The 17,131-nt window shown below is 37.7% G+C and overlaps 1 protein-coding gene across 6 annotated transcripts in view; it reads right to left on the bottom strand.

Annotated features, from left to right (window-relative positions):
- Positions 1-17,131, bottom strand: part of LOC149063817 (multiple PDZ domain protein-like) — a 689,010-nt gene that overhangs the window by 32,814 nt on the left and 639,065 nt on the right. For 5 of the 6 annotated variants that reach the window (XR_016196092.1, XM_089255618.1, XM_089255619.1 and 2 more), the window contains exons 28-32: positions 16,913-17,109; positions 13,766-13,860; positions 10,922-10,991; positions 10,053-10,109; positions 7,024-7,125 (exon numbers count right to left, since the gene is read on the bottom strand). Coding sequence is in view for 5 of the 6 variants with exons in the window: in XM_089255618.1 (XP_089111744.1) it covers positions 7,024-7,125; positions 10,053-10,109; positions 10,922-10,991; positions 13,766-13,860; positions 16,913-17,109 (521 nt within the window). In the remaining variant the exon portion in view is untranslated. The remainder of the gene's footprint in view (positions 1-7,023; positions 7,126-10,052; positions 10,110-10,921; positions 10,992-13,765; positions 13,861-16,912; positions 17,110-17,131) is intronic. The other variant, XM_089255620.1, reaches the window with a different exon arrangement.

Raw genomic sequence — 17,131 nt, 5'->3', positions numbered from 1 at the left:
TCTATACCTACTCATTCAAATCAGCCCTCTGGCTAGCTGAAAGTTATGGATTTGTATCCGTAACAAAAGCTGATTGAGGGAAATTCAGAGAGCGAGACCTCTCTTGAAATGATGAATGCTGATGTTCAATTCAGGGTCTTTGTGGTCCGTCTCACCCTACTAGTGCTTTACTGGCAAGATTGCAGTGCCCAGTTTAAATGTTTATTCGATATGGCCTCATGGGTCAGAGTGGGCTCATGAACTACTCATTCAAACCCAGAAACTCAATGAACAGATGGCTGGTATACTGATTTATCAACTCATAATGCCAGGTGGCACTTATGATTACACTAGTTTACATGGTTTTTCCAACATGGAGAAATTAGCCATTTTAAATTAATTTTAGGGGTCGGGATTCGTGATCTAACTTTAAAAAATGGCCATTATGTCTAGTTTTGTATGTTTTGTGGTATTTAAGTTTGAATAACTTTCAGAATTTACATATTTAGGCTATACTTGTGAAATGATACTAGAAATCACATTACTATTTCTTGTCATCAAAAACTTGGGGAATGGCAACACTGATTTTATCCCTAATTGAAACTGGATTTTCTGTTCTTTAATTGAAAGAGAAACTTGTGCTTTATGTTTATGTACAACTCTCTAGTCAAAAAATGCAACCAAGTCACTGTCGTAGATGCATTAATGTTCCAAATAAGTTTTTCTACATATTTGTTGCGTCACGTTAAAATAAGGTTGATCAGATGTGTAAGCAGAGGGGGCATGAGAGCTTATGTCCCTCCCAAGACTATCAAAAATTGAAAATATTTTGGTAAAAAATAAAATATTGAATGACTTAAATATATATATATATGAAAGACTAATAAAATACATTTATCTGTTACTTTAATCAATTTCTGTTAATTTAAATGTTTTTGAAGGTTAATGGTGCTAATACTAATTAACTAATTTATGTGGAAGCAAATCATTGTGACCTCCCCCTCCTAAATCAATCCAGTGTGTGCCCCTGATCCTTAGGGGCTGATTGTAAGCATTATGAAGGCTATGAAAAAACCTGCCCGAGAGAGAAAATTTTTCCAAAATTAAATGAGACTTTCTTGTAAGTCTTCAAATAAGAAAACTATCAAGCGATTTTTTGCTTTCACATAGAATGCGCATGGCAATCGTTCACAACTACAATGAAGGGTTTTTAGAGAATCAAGCCAGGTGGGACCCATCAATGATGAGTGATTACTGTTGGTTCTTGCAGAAAGAAGTCACATGAAAATTCAAACATTTCCATCTTTACTTCAGAAAATGGAAGACAGATGGCAACATACAAACAAGTGTAACTTGACAACATAAATATGTTAAGGCCCCAAATGCACTCCGAACACACATTCCGGCATGTGGCATCCATATGTGTAAGAGGTTCACGTACGGTTAAGTAGTAATAGTAGAAAGAAGTCACAACACAACATATAAATCCAAATACAACGCCACAACAGGCAAAATGCCCAACGAGGTGACTGAGAAAAAGGTGCCCATAACAAATATGGATGTCATATATTTCAAAAATACAGCAACCCAATTAAAAAACACAATCGCAAAAATTATAAACCATATATACACATGATAAAATATTATACAATGCCTACAAAGAATATTATGGTTGTCTTATTCCAAGTATGGATAGCTTCTCGATTTATCTCAACATGTTTATCGTATTTCTTTTTAAACGTATCAATTGTGTTACAATTTACTACCTTCGGGGGGTAAGCTATTCCATTTATTAACAACCCTATTAGAGAAAAATTCCCTGCGACACCATAACCTCGCATTGTCCCTCACCAATCGATACTGATGTCCCCTTGTAAAAGCGGTCGATTGGCTGTGTATGGTTCATGGTCCATCCTATCCATCTCGTTGGAAATTTTGAACACTTCAATCATATCTCCCCGATACCTGCGCTCATCCAATGTAAACATTTAAAAAATGAGGTCCCTCCTCATAAAAAGAAAACATAAGAGAAAGAAATTAATTATTTTTTATAAAATATTGGAAAAATTGGTATAAATATGCATTTTTGTACTCTATGGATATTACATTTATGTGTATGCGGAGAAAATGCAATTTTTTTTTAAACGATGTATGGATATACAAGATTCAAAGATTCATCGAAAGACTGGTTACTTGTGGAGATGAAGATTTACAAGGAAGAAAATTCATCACTGCCCCCCCCCCACAGGGGACTCGAACCCCGGTCTCTCGCTTGCCGGACGAGTGCTCCACCATCTAAGCTATGGAAGCAGATATATATATACGCTCCAAGGTTGAAATATTCTATGTTGAAAGGCACCGTAAATGGACGGCGTCAACAATCAACTAATAGCTTGTGAATGACAAAGGCCAACCAGATGGCCATATGCATATAGAAACGTCCTCTCCACTTGTCAATATAAGATTCATCGAAAGACTGGTTATTTGTGGAGATGAAGATTACAAGGAAGAAAATTCATCACTGCCCCCACTGCATGGATATCGTCGTTGTCTTGGATTATTCCCGATGCGATTACCTTTCTTTAATTGTTTTTAACGTGTCTTTTCAAATGTTTGAATAGTCATTTAGTTTTTTTCGTTCCGAGCGTTAGGATTACATTTTCGTCGACCAGTAAGGCTGTATTCTTTTTATTTATTTTTCTTATTAATATTCGTTATTTTATTTAATTTCCGTTGTTTATTTAAAAGAATCTGGATACCCGGAAATAGTCCAGGTTTTAAATTTTTTTATACCTAGAATATGCTTATTTGGAACACTGTTCCATACGAAGATTCTCCCGGGGGGGGGGGCAGTGCGGTCTTAACGCATGGCTCAACCGGGCCTCAAGAGAAGAGGGGCCTAACAAAAATGAGATGCGGTTGAAATTTTCTAGGATTTACCAGGTAGGGCCTCCGAAAAACCACTTGGCCCGGAGGCCCATGTCAGTCTTTCCATACAGAATAGAGAAATCACATCTACATACTGTTCATAAAACATGTTTCCTTTCGTGGATGCTATGAGTGATTGATAATCTTGGAACTATATGAACTCTTAAAAGCTTTACATTTAGCTTTATATGGCTCTTAAAGTTTTATATTTTCTTTCTGAAGACATATTTAATCGGAGGAAATCATTTTAAAAAACTTCAAACCACAAAGCTGCTGACGAAAAACTTGTGTTTACCGCACGGCTGAAAATACAATAACGATTATACAGGAATTTCGGAAACCAAGAGCTTACCCCTGATAAATGATTGCACGATGAAAACTACGTTAAGCCGGGTTTTCCTAGGAGCAGGTTTCCTGTTCCGCGCGAAACGTGATTCGCCCAACGCGACATGCCTTCCACTCACCAGTAAGAAAAGCAGCATGACTGTTTTCCTACAGAGCGCAATACGGTTCACGACAGCGCTTTACGTCGGGCGTGATTAGCCGACTGCTTCTGGAGGAGTCAAATGCGCCGCGGTTTTGCTTATATTCTCTTCACTCTTGTGTGTCTTCTTCCCCTTCCCTTCAAACCGGAGCATGCAGACGACAGAGTAGCTGATGCCAAAGCCACATACTTTATATAGCCACCCTGATCTGATGCGTCTCGCTAGGAAAACACAAACGCGTAGCGTGATTATGTAACACGTTTCTGTCGGTGCGAAATAGTCTAATTCGGTTCACGCTGCGCAACAAACCTATTCCTAAGAGCAGGTTTCCTGTGCAACGTGATCCGTCCAGCTTGACACGCCGTCCACTCACTAATAAGAAAATCAGTATGACTGTTTTCCTACAGAGCGCAATACAGCTCACGACAGCGCTTTACGTCGGGCGTTATTGGCTGACCTGCTTGTGGAGGAGTAAAATGCGTCGTGCGCCGCGCGTTTCACCGATCATCCCTTCATTTTTGTTGTTTTGTTTCCCCTTCTCTTCAAACCGGAGCATGCAGACGACAGAGGCCAAGGCCATATAATATAATATAGCCGTCCTCATCTGATGCGCCACGCTAGGAAAACACAAACGCGTAGCGTAATTATGTGACACGTTTTTGCCGGCGCAAAATAGTGTAATTTCGTTCACGCATTGCAAAAAACCTATTCCTAGGAGTAGAATTTGTGCGCCGTGTGCAGCGTGAAAACGCTGATTGGTTAAAAACTTGAAATTTAGGGGTTTTTTTTTTTTGGCCAATCAGAGTTTTCACGCTGCATACGCTGTAGAAACCTGGCTCAAACAAAGTCACGTCTTTGCCAGTTGCTTGAATGCGGCCACAAAGACTTTTTCCCCGGTTGCTCGATGGAAATGACCACGGCTGTCCTCTATGGGTGTTTTTCCCAACGACGACGGCAGTCATTGACGTCACGACAACATGTAAGCTCGCGTAAAATCTAATTTTCTGCCAAAATCCGGAGAGCAGGAGGAAGGATGAAAAATCCGGAGTCTCCCGCCTAAATCTGTAGAGTTGTGAGGTCTGCAATCATATTTTCGAATTCAGCACCCCGAAATTAGTCTAAAAAAATTTTACTCATGGTGGGGGTGGGGAAGTAAAAAAATGGTGGCCAAGTGCAATCAACAACTTCATAATTATATTTAATGCATTCGTGCATTGTTGTATTTTCACGAAAGCGGTGGAGCCTTATGCTGAAGCTGAATTATATTATCAGGCATATTGTAGAATAATAACATACTTTAATGTGACAAAACCTATCATATAAAGTGAATTAAATGCGGTCATAGTCAGACCAGAAAAAACACTGTGGCCCGGGTAGGCTGACCATATTTCCTCGAAAGAAATACGGAAAATTGGGATTCTAAATACGGGAAAATACGGGACATTGCCAATTATCGCCAAAAACGACGCCTAAAGTGAACAAAATTGCCAAATATTGGAGAAATTACGCAAAAATGAAAATGGCGGGAAATAAAGCATTACTGCAAAGTGCAGCGGATTGAAATGAATTCCACGAAATAAAACGTTCACCAAGGCAAATGTGAGAAATTAATATTTTTATTTATAATTGTGATTATCATAATATAATTTATAAGTGGGAAAATAATTTCATTCTTTTTGACTTCAATAGGGAATAAAAATTCAAGTAAGCTTCGTGTAAAAAAAACGGGAAAAACCGGGACACTTCCGCTAAAAAGTCGGGACGGCCAAGAAAACCGAAAAAACCTTAGAGGAGAAATAAAGTTATATTTCTCCTCGATGGAAAAAACCGGGACTGTCCTTAGAGTACAGTTATTTTTCCTAGATGGGACTGTCCCGTTAAATACGAGACGTATGGTCACTATGCCCGGGATGTCAAAAGGTAAACAAACAAACGGACGGCATTGACCACGGATTTTAGTTCGTTGTGGTTTCACAACAGTCATAAAAGAATAAGTTTAAAAAAAAACAACTCAGTTTTCAAAGAAAGAGTGAGGAGGATGAGCACCTGATTTGAAAATTCAACCGTGAAAAAACATCCACCATTGACTGCAGAATCATACCAATGATGAAAAAAAGAACACACAAACGTTTAAATGTTGGAGAATGCCAAGAGTAGGATTTGCAGTCCTGATATTGGCCTAGAATAGTAAAACGTTAGCCAAAAATTCGTTTATAGGAAGGATCCAGTGTTACCAAAATGAGACAGTGTTTGAAAGAAACTTTGATACATGACTAATTTTTGGACCAATGCTATGATCTTTAGCTACCCCACTGGCTTATATCATGAGCTAGTGGTTCTCAGAGCAGGCGGGTCTTGTGCCCCAGGCGCTGGACCAGAGGGGGTGCAAATTTTATTCTCAAAACCTCTCCTTCAACATTACAAAGGGGGGCGCCAAAATGCACACTTGCCCCGGGTGACCAAGCATGTAGTTGTGGCCCTGCTCAGAGTGTGCATCACGGCTTCTAGTAGCATCACCAACCTCTGTCAATGATGTTGCAAAAAGTTTGTTTATTGATGTGTGCTCATTCAGCGATTCTGAACCAGTGTTTCTCGACCACTGGGTCACAGCCTGGTATTGGGCATCATGCCCCCCCCCCCACATCCGGGAGCAGGGGCAACACCTTCTATAGCAAAAAGCTTGCACCCGAACTCAATTCATCCATTTCACCTATAGTCATTAGAAATACTGCAAAAGAAGGTAAATATTTTACATAGGCCAGACTGCTATATCCAATGGCTACAGGTGAAATGGACGACTTCAGTGATGTCAAGGCTTATCGAACAGACTTTCTACTATAGAAGGTGTTGTCAGGGACCCCTAAGTTGGGATCTTTGGCAGGTCCACAAAGCCAGACTTTTCATGGGGGCCCTTCTATAATGAATTTATAGCATGAACAAAAATGATGGTAATTGTCCTGGACCCCTGTTAGCCCTATCCTTGTGGGGGCCATGATGGGCATCAATTTTATTCATACCTGGCAGTGGGTGGCTGGGGGTCCTCCCCCTCCTTCATTTTCTGTTATTCGTGTGTTGGACTGGGTTTTTCTGTTACAAAAATAAATGAAACAGGGCCGCAGACTTCCAAAGGTTGAGAACCACTGTTCTAAATGATCCTTCTCTAGACTAATTTGGGGAGTCACAAATTAACAGTGATAAAGCCAAGCCAATTAGAGGTGGGAAAAGATTGAGAACCAGTGTCATAAGTATTAACCACTGTCTATTAATAATTAGTATTTCGTGTATTACAATCAAACAGATAATGTTACACTGCGTGAATACAACAAAACATTCATACACATTTAAACATATTACCATACATACAAGATAAGAATATAACACAATATTTCTTGAAACACTCATGCACATACACCATGCAATTGTCAACTCACATCTACACAAGGAGGTACAAGGAAGGTTAAAAAATAATCATGATAAATACCATTTGAAAGCAAACTATAGGACCTAAACACCGGGTAAAGAACTATATAGTGGAATGACGAAAGAGGAAAAGTAATCATACTACAGAGTATACCCTAACTATTCCTACTCTATTCCAACAATTTTTTGTTTTTATCTGAAATCGGCTCACCTGCTCGGCAGCACTGTTTTCCTGTATATCAGAGATGAAGATTCCCTGTCCAACTTCCGCATGTTTCCCTTCAATTATCATAATGCCTAGACCTGATGCACCCTGATGATCAAGGGGTATAACGACATGAAGAGAAAATTAACACTCAAACACGACACAGAGAACAAAAACATCTACAAGCAAAACACAAGCAACTGAGCAAACACAAACAACACAACAAGATAAAAGAAAAATCACCACTATTGCAAGAAACTGTTCCGCAATGATCGTTATCACATGCATAAATCATATTTTATGTGGTGAACAAGATTCAGAGATGCACGAAAAAATATGTGACTGTAATATTACTTTTGAATATAAATCAAAAAACATCACAAAATTTCACGATGCTTCACATTTTCTTAAAGATGTACAGAAGATGTACAGAAAACTTCACAATTTCGTTGTGATCTGTCAGTCAAACTAAAAATCATTTTCATGCCAATTATAATTTGAAACAATGATATTTTCACCATTAATCATAACATATAAAAACATGGGCATTGTGTGTGGTTCGGTGTTTACAGAAATTTCATCTCCAAAATTTTGCCCTCAACATTTTGCCCCTGGCACATTTTGTTCCTCAGTACATTTTGCCCAGACATTCCACCCCTGATATTAACTCCCAACCATTTTGCCTGCTCTGACAGACAGGGCCATCTTAAGAGTATCATGGGCCACGGGCCAATTGATTTTTCTGAGGTCCTACCAAAAAAATTTTCGAAAATTCCAACCAGATCTCATTTTTGTGAGGCCCTCTTCGCTTGAGGCCTGTGGGTCGTGCCCGGGTGGGCCCCATGCCTTAAGACGGCACTACTGACAGAGTGAGTAGGTGAGTGACTAAGTGACTGTATGAGTGAATTGATGACCATAAGATTGACCAAGTGGGTAGGTGAGTGAGCGTATGACTAGAAGACCATTTGAGTGACTAAGTGAATGGGTGAGTGGCCATATGAGTAATCAAGTTAAAATGCTGTATGCGATCAAGTGTGTGACTAAGTGAGCAACACAGGCGGAGGCTGGGGCTTCAAAGCTGATGATAATGATGATGATGTCAATTTATTTATATGCATATATAGAGCAGTTGGCTCAATCATTGATGCTGGGGGAAAGGGGGGGGGGGGGGTCATTGCCTGCCATGCCTCTCATATCTCCACCCATGGTGGACAACTTTATGAGTGAGTGGGTAAGTGACCATATGAGTTCATGAATGAACAAGTGAGTGGGTAAAGACTGAATGAGTGAGTGACAGTATATGAGTGTGTGATATATGAATGAGTGAGAGTAGATCCAAGTGAGTGTGGTCACTAATTTGATCACGAAAAAGGTCACTCACTTGGTCACTAATTTGATCACGAAAAAGGTCACTCACTTGGTCACTAATTTGATCACAAAAAAGGTCACTAATACAGTCACTCACCTGCTCACTAGGATACCCATATGGTCGTTCATGCACTCACTCACCCAATCACTTGGCCACTCACACAGTCAGTCACTTACTTCATCACGGGTGGTCAGGGTAGGCAAAATGTCAGGGGGTGAAATTTCTATGAACGAAATGTACCTGAGCCAACACTTATATCAAGAGACAAAATGTCAGAGGCAAAACTTCCAAATCCTGTATGGTCAGTAATAAATTTTTATACTGCATGAGTTTAACTAATCATTGGAGCGAAATTTTATTCAGCAGATATTAAAAAAAAGTACTTCAAATTTTACATGTTCAAATACATCTTGAAGAGAAATTATAAATTTATGAAATTGTACCCTGTGCAAAATACAGGGTAATTTAAAATAAATGGTACAAAAAAGAAAAAATTCCTCTGACTGCTGTAAATAATTTATATCACAAACACATATTAACCTAATGTGAAATGTCAACTCTCCAAGTTTCATTTGATTGAAAAGCTGCCATCTCCAAAAAAAAAATGCTCATTTAAATGTATTTTACATTATTCCTGACTATTTTTTCCTTTCCCCCGACTTTCGAGGCCATTAGAATCCCTGATTAACCACGCGTCATGAGAAAATGGAAATTTATCCTTCTCAAAGGATCAGAAGACAGCAAATTCGACCGGGTAGCAGACTTTGGCGGATGGGTGATCAAGAAAATTAGACTTGAATGTGGGGACGGCAACACAATTTGTATATGTCGGAGGTGAGAAAATCTGTTTCTCTCTGATCTCAATTTATGGAGGTAAAATTGGACGGGAAAGGAATGCATGGCACGATGAACTCTTGCTATAATAATGCTTGATATAAATATAAATCCCTCTACTGCTGCCTTAAAAAATTATAATCCCTCTACAATATTTTTTCTTGGTCCTACCAATGAATACTGCTATCTGCATTGAAATTTTAAGGAAAAGAAACAGAGGAGAGCTACCAAGAATACGGGCCAAAAACTCAACTCGTATCAAGATACAACACGCTAGAGTTTAAAACATAGAAGACATTGATTTTCATTTAAAACCTGAGTGCGAAGTACAATTAATAAATTTGAGTTTTACAAATGCTGATGTCATTCATTACATCACTTGCGATCACTTGGTGCTCAAAGTGCTCTTGAAAAAAAAAACTGCTCTTGATACAAAAAGATTTCTGACCATTACGATCTGTGCCATCCTCTCTCACTGAATGAGAGCAGCTCAAATATGTTCAACTTCAACCAAAAATAATCTTGTAAATGCGAATGAACCCTCTAATTTGAAAATATTTTACAATATTTCATGAATTAAATAGAAGCGTTAGCACCTCCACACAAAGTACTGAGGCAAATACTTGAACATGCAATAAATTGTCTGAATAATTTTTTCCACTGGGTATACTGTATAAATTCATTCATATGCGTAAATATGTAAGTGCAAAGGAAAGAAAAAAAACACGCACACAAGATCTCACAGAAGCGAGCGACGCAGAAAAACAAGCAGCAAAAACTGATTGGTTCACTCATGCATTGAAAATATGTATGCTAAGGTAAGATTTTTTACCTTCCGAACTGTTACTGTTCTCATTCCTCGGTAGTGGCAGTATTTATCCTCAGCCCTCTGAAAAATAAAAAGAGTGGAAAAATCATTTTTACAAATTAAAGAGTAGGGATTTACTACATTCAGTTTGTATACATAATTTAAATAGTAACGGGTCTCAATTCGATGAATATATTTCCATATGGAGGAGCATAGGTGTTGCAGGTAATACAATTATAGCATTTAGAGGATATTCAGTAGAATATCCTCTAAATGTATCCTGTATAGTATGATGGATCACAGGGTATTAAACACTGCACCAATCTAATACTTTGACAGGAGGCCATCAGTATTCGTTGGTTGATGCTGGCTTAGATTTCAGCAAGACCAAATGGTTCATTTGCCCAAGGTCCAATGAAACAACAAAAAAAGTGCATGTTTTGACTAACCCAGAACCTTCCAAACTTAATTCTTCAGCTGCCTTCAGCAATACTGCCTGGTCCTGAAGCAGAATATGCAGAAAACTGTGACGGACCTACGTCACAATTTTCCACCAGGGCAGTGGCGGGTATTACAGCTAGTTTGTTATATTTACTTAGTTTAAGGTTTACTGTAGATAGGTATAAATGCCATTCATGTTTTGTAACAGGCATTTTTTTGTTCAAAAATTTCTACAGCTTTGTCTGGCAGTTAGCATGTTGTTGGGGGGTTCTGTATGCTATAACAATGATCTTATGAGTGACATGACTACCATTTATATACGCTGCTCGCATGCCAACCATAGTTTGCGAAAACAGTTGATGATAGACATTTTCCCTCATTAAAGGAGTCTAATGGATACAAACATTTCAAGAAAATCAAAGCGGAATGTAATAAAACAAATAAATGCATACCTCTTCATCTAATTCAGATGGAAATTGTACTAGTGGCTTTCGTGCCATGTCTTCGACAGCACCTTCTCTCCTTGAAAATAAAATTTATCATAACGGAAAATTAATATTTCCTTCACTAAAGCAAATGAATTTTTTTTAATTGTATTTGCATATTCATTTAAAACTTATGCTGAAAAAAAAACCAAATCAGTAAATTTTGAGTTTATGAATATACAAATGAAATCAGGGCATCACAAATCCTAAAGTATCACCTGAATCACCAATGTAGTACCCACAAAGTAATCCAGAATCACCAATTCACCATAGACATAAAAAAGGCATATTGCCAACTTAGATTTTCTGTATGTGATTATTACACTTTGATCTTAGCCAAAAAGTCACGAAGCGACCCTTCGGGAAGAGCACAAACCATTCCAAGCTGGTCTCTCTGGGCGGTCAGCATCCATGTTTGTCTGTATGTGATTACTGAATTAGGGACCAGAGCACAATAGGTAATTCTTTTAAGTTCATGTTATCATGTCAACCAGGGGCGTAGCCAGAAATTTCGTTCGGGGGGGGGGGGGGGAGGACCACTTTCATTTCGGGGGGGACCAAAGTGACAGAACAATAGATTTGGCCATCTTTTTCCATTTTTTCGGTCATTTTCTCACATTTCGGGGGGGGGACCAGAACCCCAAGTCCCCCCCCCCCGGCTACGCCCTTGATGTCAACCACTAGAAAAGGGCAATCATGCCCCTACAACATTTCCGAAAGTTCACGAATAATGTTCCAAGTTGTTTGCTGCAGAACTCCTACAATAGATGACAGCACTTCTTGAATGCGCACCAGGCATTTGTTAAAGGCAAACTTCATTTTACACACAGAACATGTGCATGGTGCATGACACGTACACAGTACTCTGATAATATCTAAATTCATTAAAAGTTCCTCAGAGGAATATCTACAAAGGGCATGTGTGCTTTAGTAATATAGTAATAGGAAAAGAGTCACACTAAATATCAGAAAACAAAAGGTTTTTTAAACTTTTCTCTTCAAAAAGTCATGCATGGCAACTAAACTTTTTTTGGATTTGTAAAGCCTATTAGAAATAGTTATCACTTACAGGGGAAACTCCTACACATAGCCATACCTAAAGGACTAGAGAGACTTATTGTTAACGATAAAAAAACAAAGTATTTCTTAACCAGTAGCGTGGAGAAGCACTCTTGGGGGGTGCGAAATGGAAAATATTCCATGACACAAGTGATTGATTTCTCAGGTATATTGCCTTCTTGTACTCAGGATGTAAAATGAAATTCACTAAAGTGGGGTAGTAAAAAGATTAGAAACCATTGTTATAGATGACATGGGAAGGATCAAAGGCGTGCACAGGTGGTGCTCGAAGGGGGGGGGGGATAGCCCAAGCCAAAGCCAACCATCCATATTTTTATGAGCATCTTTTTCTCAGCCACCTCGTTGGGCATTTTGCCTGTTGTGGCGTTGTATTTGTATAACCAAAAATCAGAAGGAAAAAGTTAATATTTTGGTGATAAAAAATTGAAAGAAAGAAAGCACCCTTTATAGGTTATATTAACCAATTTCTGTTAACTTGAATGCTTTTTGGAAGGTGGTAACTCAAAGTTTCTTGAGGGAAAAAAAATTGTGATTCCCTTCACAGATCGATCCTGCGTATGCCACCCAGGAATGATGTTATACAGGGTCAGCGAAAGTCCTTGATGGATTTTAAAAATTGGTAAAATATCAATCAATTGACATTTAAAGGTGTGGCTTAGACTAAAATACTTATTACGACGTGTAATTTTTTTTTTTTATAGACTAAAAAATAGTAAAAAAATTCACTCACTCACTGTATCACAAAAATTCAATAAAACACATAAAAAGTGGCACAAACCAGTGCATGATTAATGCTTTTATTTGTGTTACATCAAACTACTATATTTCTACATGAGCATTCTTTGTAGCTCCAGCTACATCCAAAAAACTTTTAATTCCAGCCTGTGGTAGTCTCCATGGCCCCCACATCCTGGAGCAAGGCTCCTAGGCTGGAACTTTTGGCAGCCCCCTTCCCCAGACCACTTTTTGCAGGCCTTTTTATCGTGAATTTATAGCATGAAAAAACAAAAAATGATCAGAATCGTCCTGTCAGCCCCACCCTTGTGGGGGCCATGGTAGTCTCAATCACTTATCCAATTCTTGTCTTCAATTCCTCAATGTTGGTTAAATGTGTGGCTTAACAGCCTTTGAAATATTCCCACAAGAGGCAACTGGGGGATTGGGGGTTAAATCTGGAGATCAAGGTGGCCACAAAAGGCGTTCATATTGCCAAATCCATCTCTCAAGGTGTCAAAAATTAAGAATTGAGTGAATATCGAACATTTTTTTCTTAATGTAAACAAGAGCCATCTCGCTGACGAAAGATGTTTGGTTGCAAATGGGAAATTCGTGAAATGGCAAAAATCTGAATCATGCCCAGATAAACCTCTTTTGCTACAGTTAAAAGTTTTATGCAACACAAATTGTAATGAAAATTAATTGTACAACTGTTTGCGCCACATTTTATGAGTCGTTGAGTTGTTGGTTATACAGTACCATCTGTAAATGGAATTTTGAACTAGTATTTTTTTTACATTTAATAAAAAAAAACTCCATGCCATATGATAAGTATTTAAATGCAAACCATGCTCTTTTTATGTCAATTTAGTGATATTTATAAATTAATTTTTGATATGTGTTGAGGACTTTTTTCCCACCCTGTATACCAGCATTATGGGAAGTGTACCAAGACTACAGTATCATTATACAGGAGTTTCACTGCATTACAGAACATGTTAAAAAAAACAATACCTTAACAAAATGATTTTGTATGCTCTTCCAGAAAGGCCCTTGATCATGGCTGAGGCATTAAGGTGACAGCGACCATGCACAACAACACCATTCACCTGCAAGAAAAAAATATATATCGTTACGATATTGCTGACACACCTTCCTAGATTTAAAACACTGCAATGATATAAATGTACAGGGTTAGCCAGAAATAAAATCCCCACTTCAGAGAGATCCTGAGTGTGTTCTAATGTTCGAAACAGGACATAATTTGTACATCAGATAATTCAAACGATACACTTGTCATTATTTAGATTTAAAAATATCACTTAACTCTGTCAATAGGTGGTGCTGGAGCACATATGTAAATATCGACCATGCTTACACTTATAAATGCATTATATGTAGCACTAAAACTGTTTAATATACTAAACAATGTGAACTGATTGCACAGTTTTGAATTTTGTTTACAATGTTTTGCACAATGTGCCCTAGTTGAACAGGAAACATTCAGTGTCATGATCTGGATATTTCGACAAACTCACTATATGTTCAACTGTGGAAACTAAGGGTTTTGCGATTAAAGCACATTGTTCAAAATGAGGGGTGGGGGCCTACATTGAGTAGTTTTAATGCTACATATCAGACATTTATGTGTAAGCATATTTATATCTGTGTCCCAGCGCCACCTACTGACAAATTTTTGTACTATTTTTTGTTTTATTTAATAAATGACAAGCACGTCATTTGAATTATCTGAAGTTAAAAATTCTGTCTCATTTGGAGCTGTAGAATGCACTCAGAACTCTCTGAAGTGCGGAACATATTTTTCGCTAACCTTGCATTTTGCAGAATGAATACTAGATGTAGGGAGGGGTGAGTGTGGTCATGGAATCTAGCACTGTGATCTTGGGCGTGGCCTCTGGGCCCCATATTTTTTTGTAAGTTATTTTTGAGCATTTCTGTGTGTTCTGTAAATATACAGGGTATGTATAAAGTCTTCAACACATTTTAAAAATAAATTAAAAGAATAAACATCTTGATATAAAAAGGTACGGTTTGCACTAAACTACTTATTGTGTGGTGTACATTTTTTTGTTGATAAATTTAATAACTAAATCTTCCTGTAGAGGGAGAATATGTCAGTAACAAAGTTTATACCTCACGTTTGGCCAACATAGAGGAACTGAAGACAAGAATCACAAAAGTGATAAGGACTCTAACGCAATTCACGTTAGCAGATATGTGGGTTGAAATTGAATATCATCCAGCTGTAGCCGAAGCTTTTTTTCTTTTCTTTCAAACTGAGCACAACTCAGGTCTATCGCCATGGGCAATTTATTACCTAGTGAGTTGTGCCGGAAGTGTAAGTACCTAACAGGCATAGTGCATTTCTAGTGTTGTGTTTGATTTTTCAGTGCTGCCATCTATGTTTCAGAAGTGAAGTGAGTGAAGTATAATGACAGAATATTTGTACCATTTGTAAGCCTGTTGCTCTCTGTGGCGAGACTTTTTAACAGGGAGATTGGCTAGCATTTACGTCTCAAAGTTGGGAAAGCACAAAAAAACAACTTCAGCTGACGACCATGGTGGCACCAGTGAGGTTCAAACCCGGGATACCATGATGTATAGTCCAAGCTGCAAAGGGTGCTAATATTGAAATGTGGTAGTTTCATGCAATGCGCGTGCAAATCATAATGAACAGTAATTATGCACTGTTTGTGTCCCATTCTATGCATAGTATCCATTTTTTGTAGCACAGCACCATTTGTGATTGTAATCTACAATTGCAGATGAATATCTGTAGTATTTTTTGAAAAAAAAACTCAATGCCATTATAAGAATTCTAGTGCAAATCACACCTTTCTATGTCAATTGGTTAATATTTTTGTTAAGTTTTAAAATGTTATTCAGGACTTTTTGCCCACCCTGTGTATATTATTACATTTCTGGTTGCATGATATCCTCCATCAACATACAGAAAATCTAAATGGTTGGGGAGGGGGCGACTCACAAAATGCTTGGGGTTTCAAGGTCTCATTGAAGTTGCCTTGCAGATATCTATTTTACCATGTGGATATTACGAAAAATTATTAATTACCCCACTAAACGGTGGCAACAGACCTGGGGGTACTGTGAGTACCTAAACACTTCACCATCAACAGTATTTTGCAGCACCACCCGTAAAATTAATTTGGATATAGAAATTTCTAACTAAAATAAAGCTCAAGTAGAGCAACCACATATTCACAACACTTCAGATGCCTTTGATCAGAAGTTGAATGACAATGCAGTTTCTGCATTTTATTTATATCTACTGATGCATAATCATGTTATATAGATCTCAGCATTATCTTTTTGTAACTAGTCCAATGGAAATGGTGTTTAAAGCTTTTTTTTAGAACGGTCCACATAAAAAGTATAATGAAGGAAATAAATGATAAATAAAAAATGAATGACATAAGTAGGTTATCGATTCTTTCAGAAACATCAGAGAACTTTTCAAGCTAAATAATGAATATGAAGTTCAAAACTATTTGATTACACCACGGCTTGAAAAATCAAAATATTGCAGGCGCCAGCCGAATTTTGTAGCCATAAGCATGGTTTTTCTCCTCAAGAAAAACAGTCCTAAATAATGTTTTTTTTTCGTTTTTCTTCTAATTTTCCAAGACTTAATGGCCCCTACCCGTGTTGGCAGACACATAATTATGAAATAGGAAAATTTGGTGTCATCCTCACACTCTAATTTAACAATTCGCATATAAGTCGTCCAGTTGTAAAACTTGTTAAGCGCCAACCAGATTTTTTTACAGAAAGTGAAGAAAACAACTTTTGTAGGGTGTAGTTTTTGAGCTGATGCTTGTTAAAATGTTAATGTTATGCCATTAAAATTTTAAATTTCTAACAATCAGCTCGAAAAATACTCTAAAAAAGTTTCTTTTTCACTTTCTGTAAAAAAAATCTAGTTAGAGCTTAATGAGTTTTACAACTGGAAGACTCATATAGAAAATTTTATGCCTCAATGCTGATTGGTCGCAACTGCAAAATAGGATCTTTCAAGCCCTGGATTACATGAGAAAATATGATATTGATGGTTATCTTAAAATTTTCAAGATAACTGTCAATATCAAAGATTGCTATAGTATCATATCCATAAAAGCTTACTTCCAAGAGTTCATCTCCGATCTTGAAACGGCCGTCTTTAGCAGCTACTCCATTGGGATGCATCCCACAAACGAAAACACTCATTTTGTTTCGGTCTTTGTTGCCGACGAGACTTAATCCTAATTTATTGGAACCCTTGACAATATCTATGACTATCAAATCCCCCTTCATGTCACCATATTTCTTCTGTATTTTTCCTATGAAAAAAAAATAAGAAAG

The sequence above is a fragment of the Pholcus phalangioides genome, unplaced genomic scaffold (assembly GCF_987345545.1).
Source record: "Pholcus phalangioides strain wild (caught in Gottingen) unplaced genomic scaffold, Ppha-v1.0 ptg000043l_1, whole genome shotgun sequence".
NCBI lineage: Eukaryota > Metazoa > Arthropoda > Arachnida > Araneae > Pholcidae > Pholcus > Pholcus phalangioides.
The sequence above is the reverse complement of the archived record's forward strand: the minus strand, read 5'-3'. Positions and strand labels throughout refer to the sequence as shown.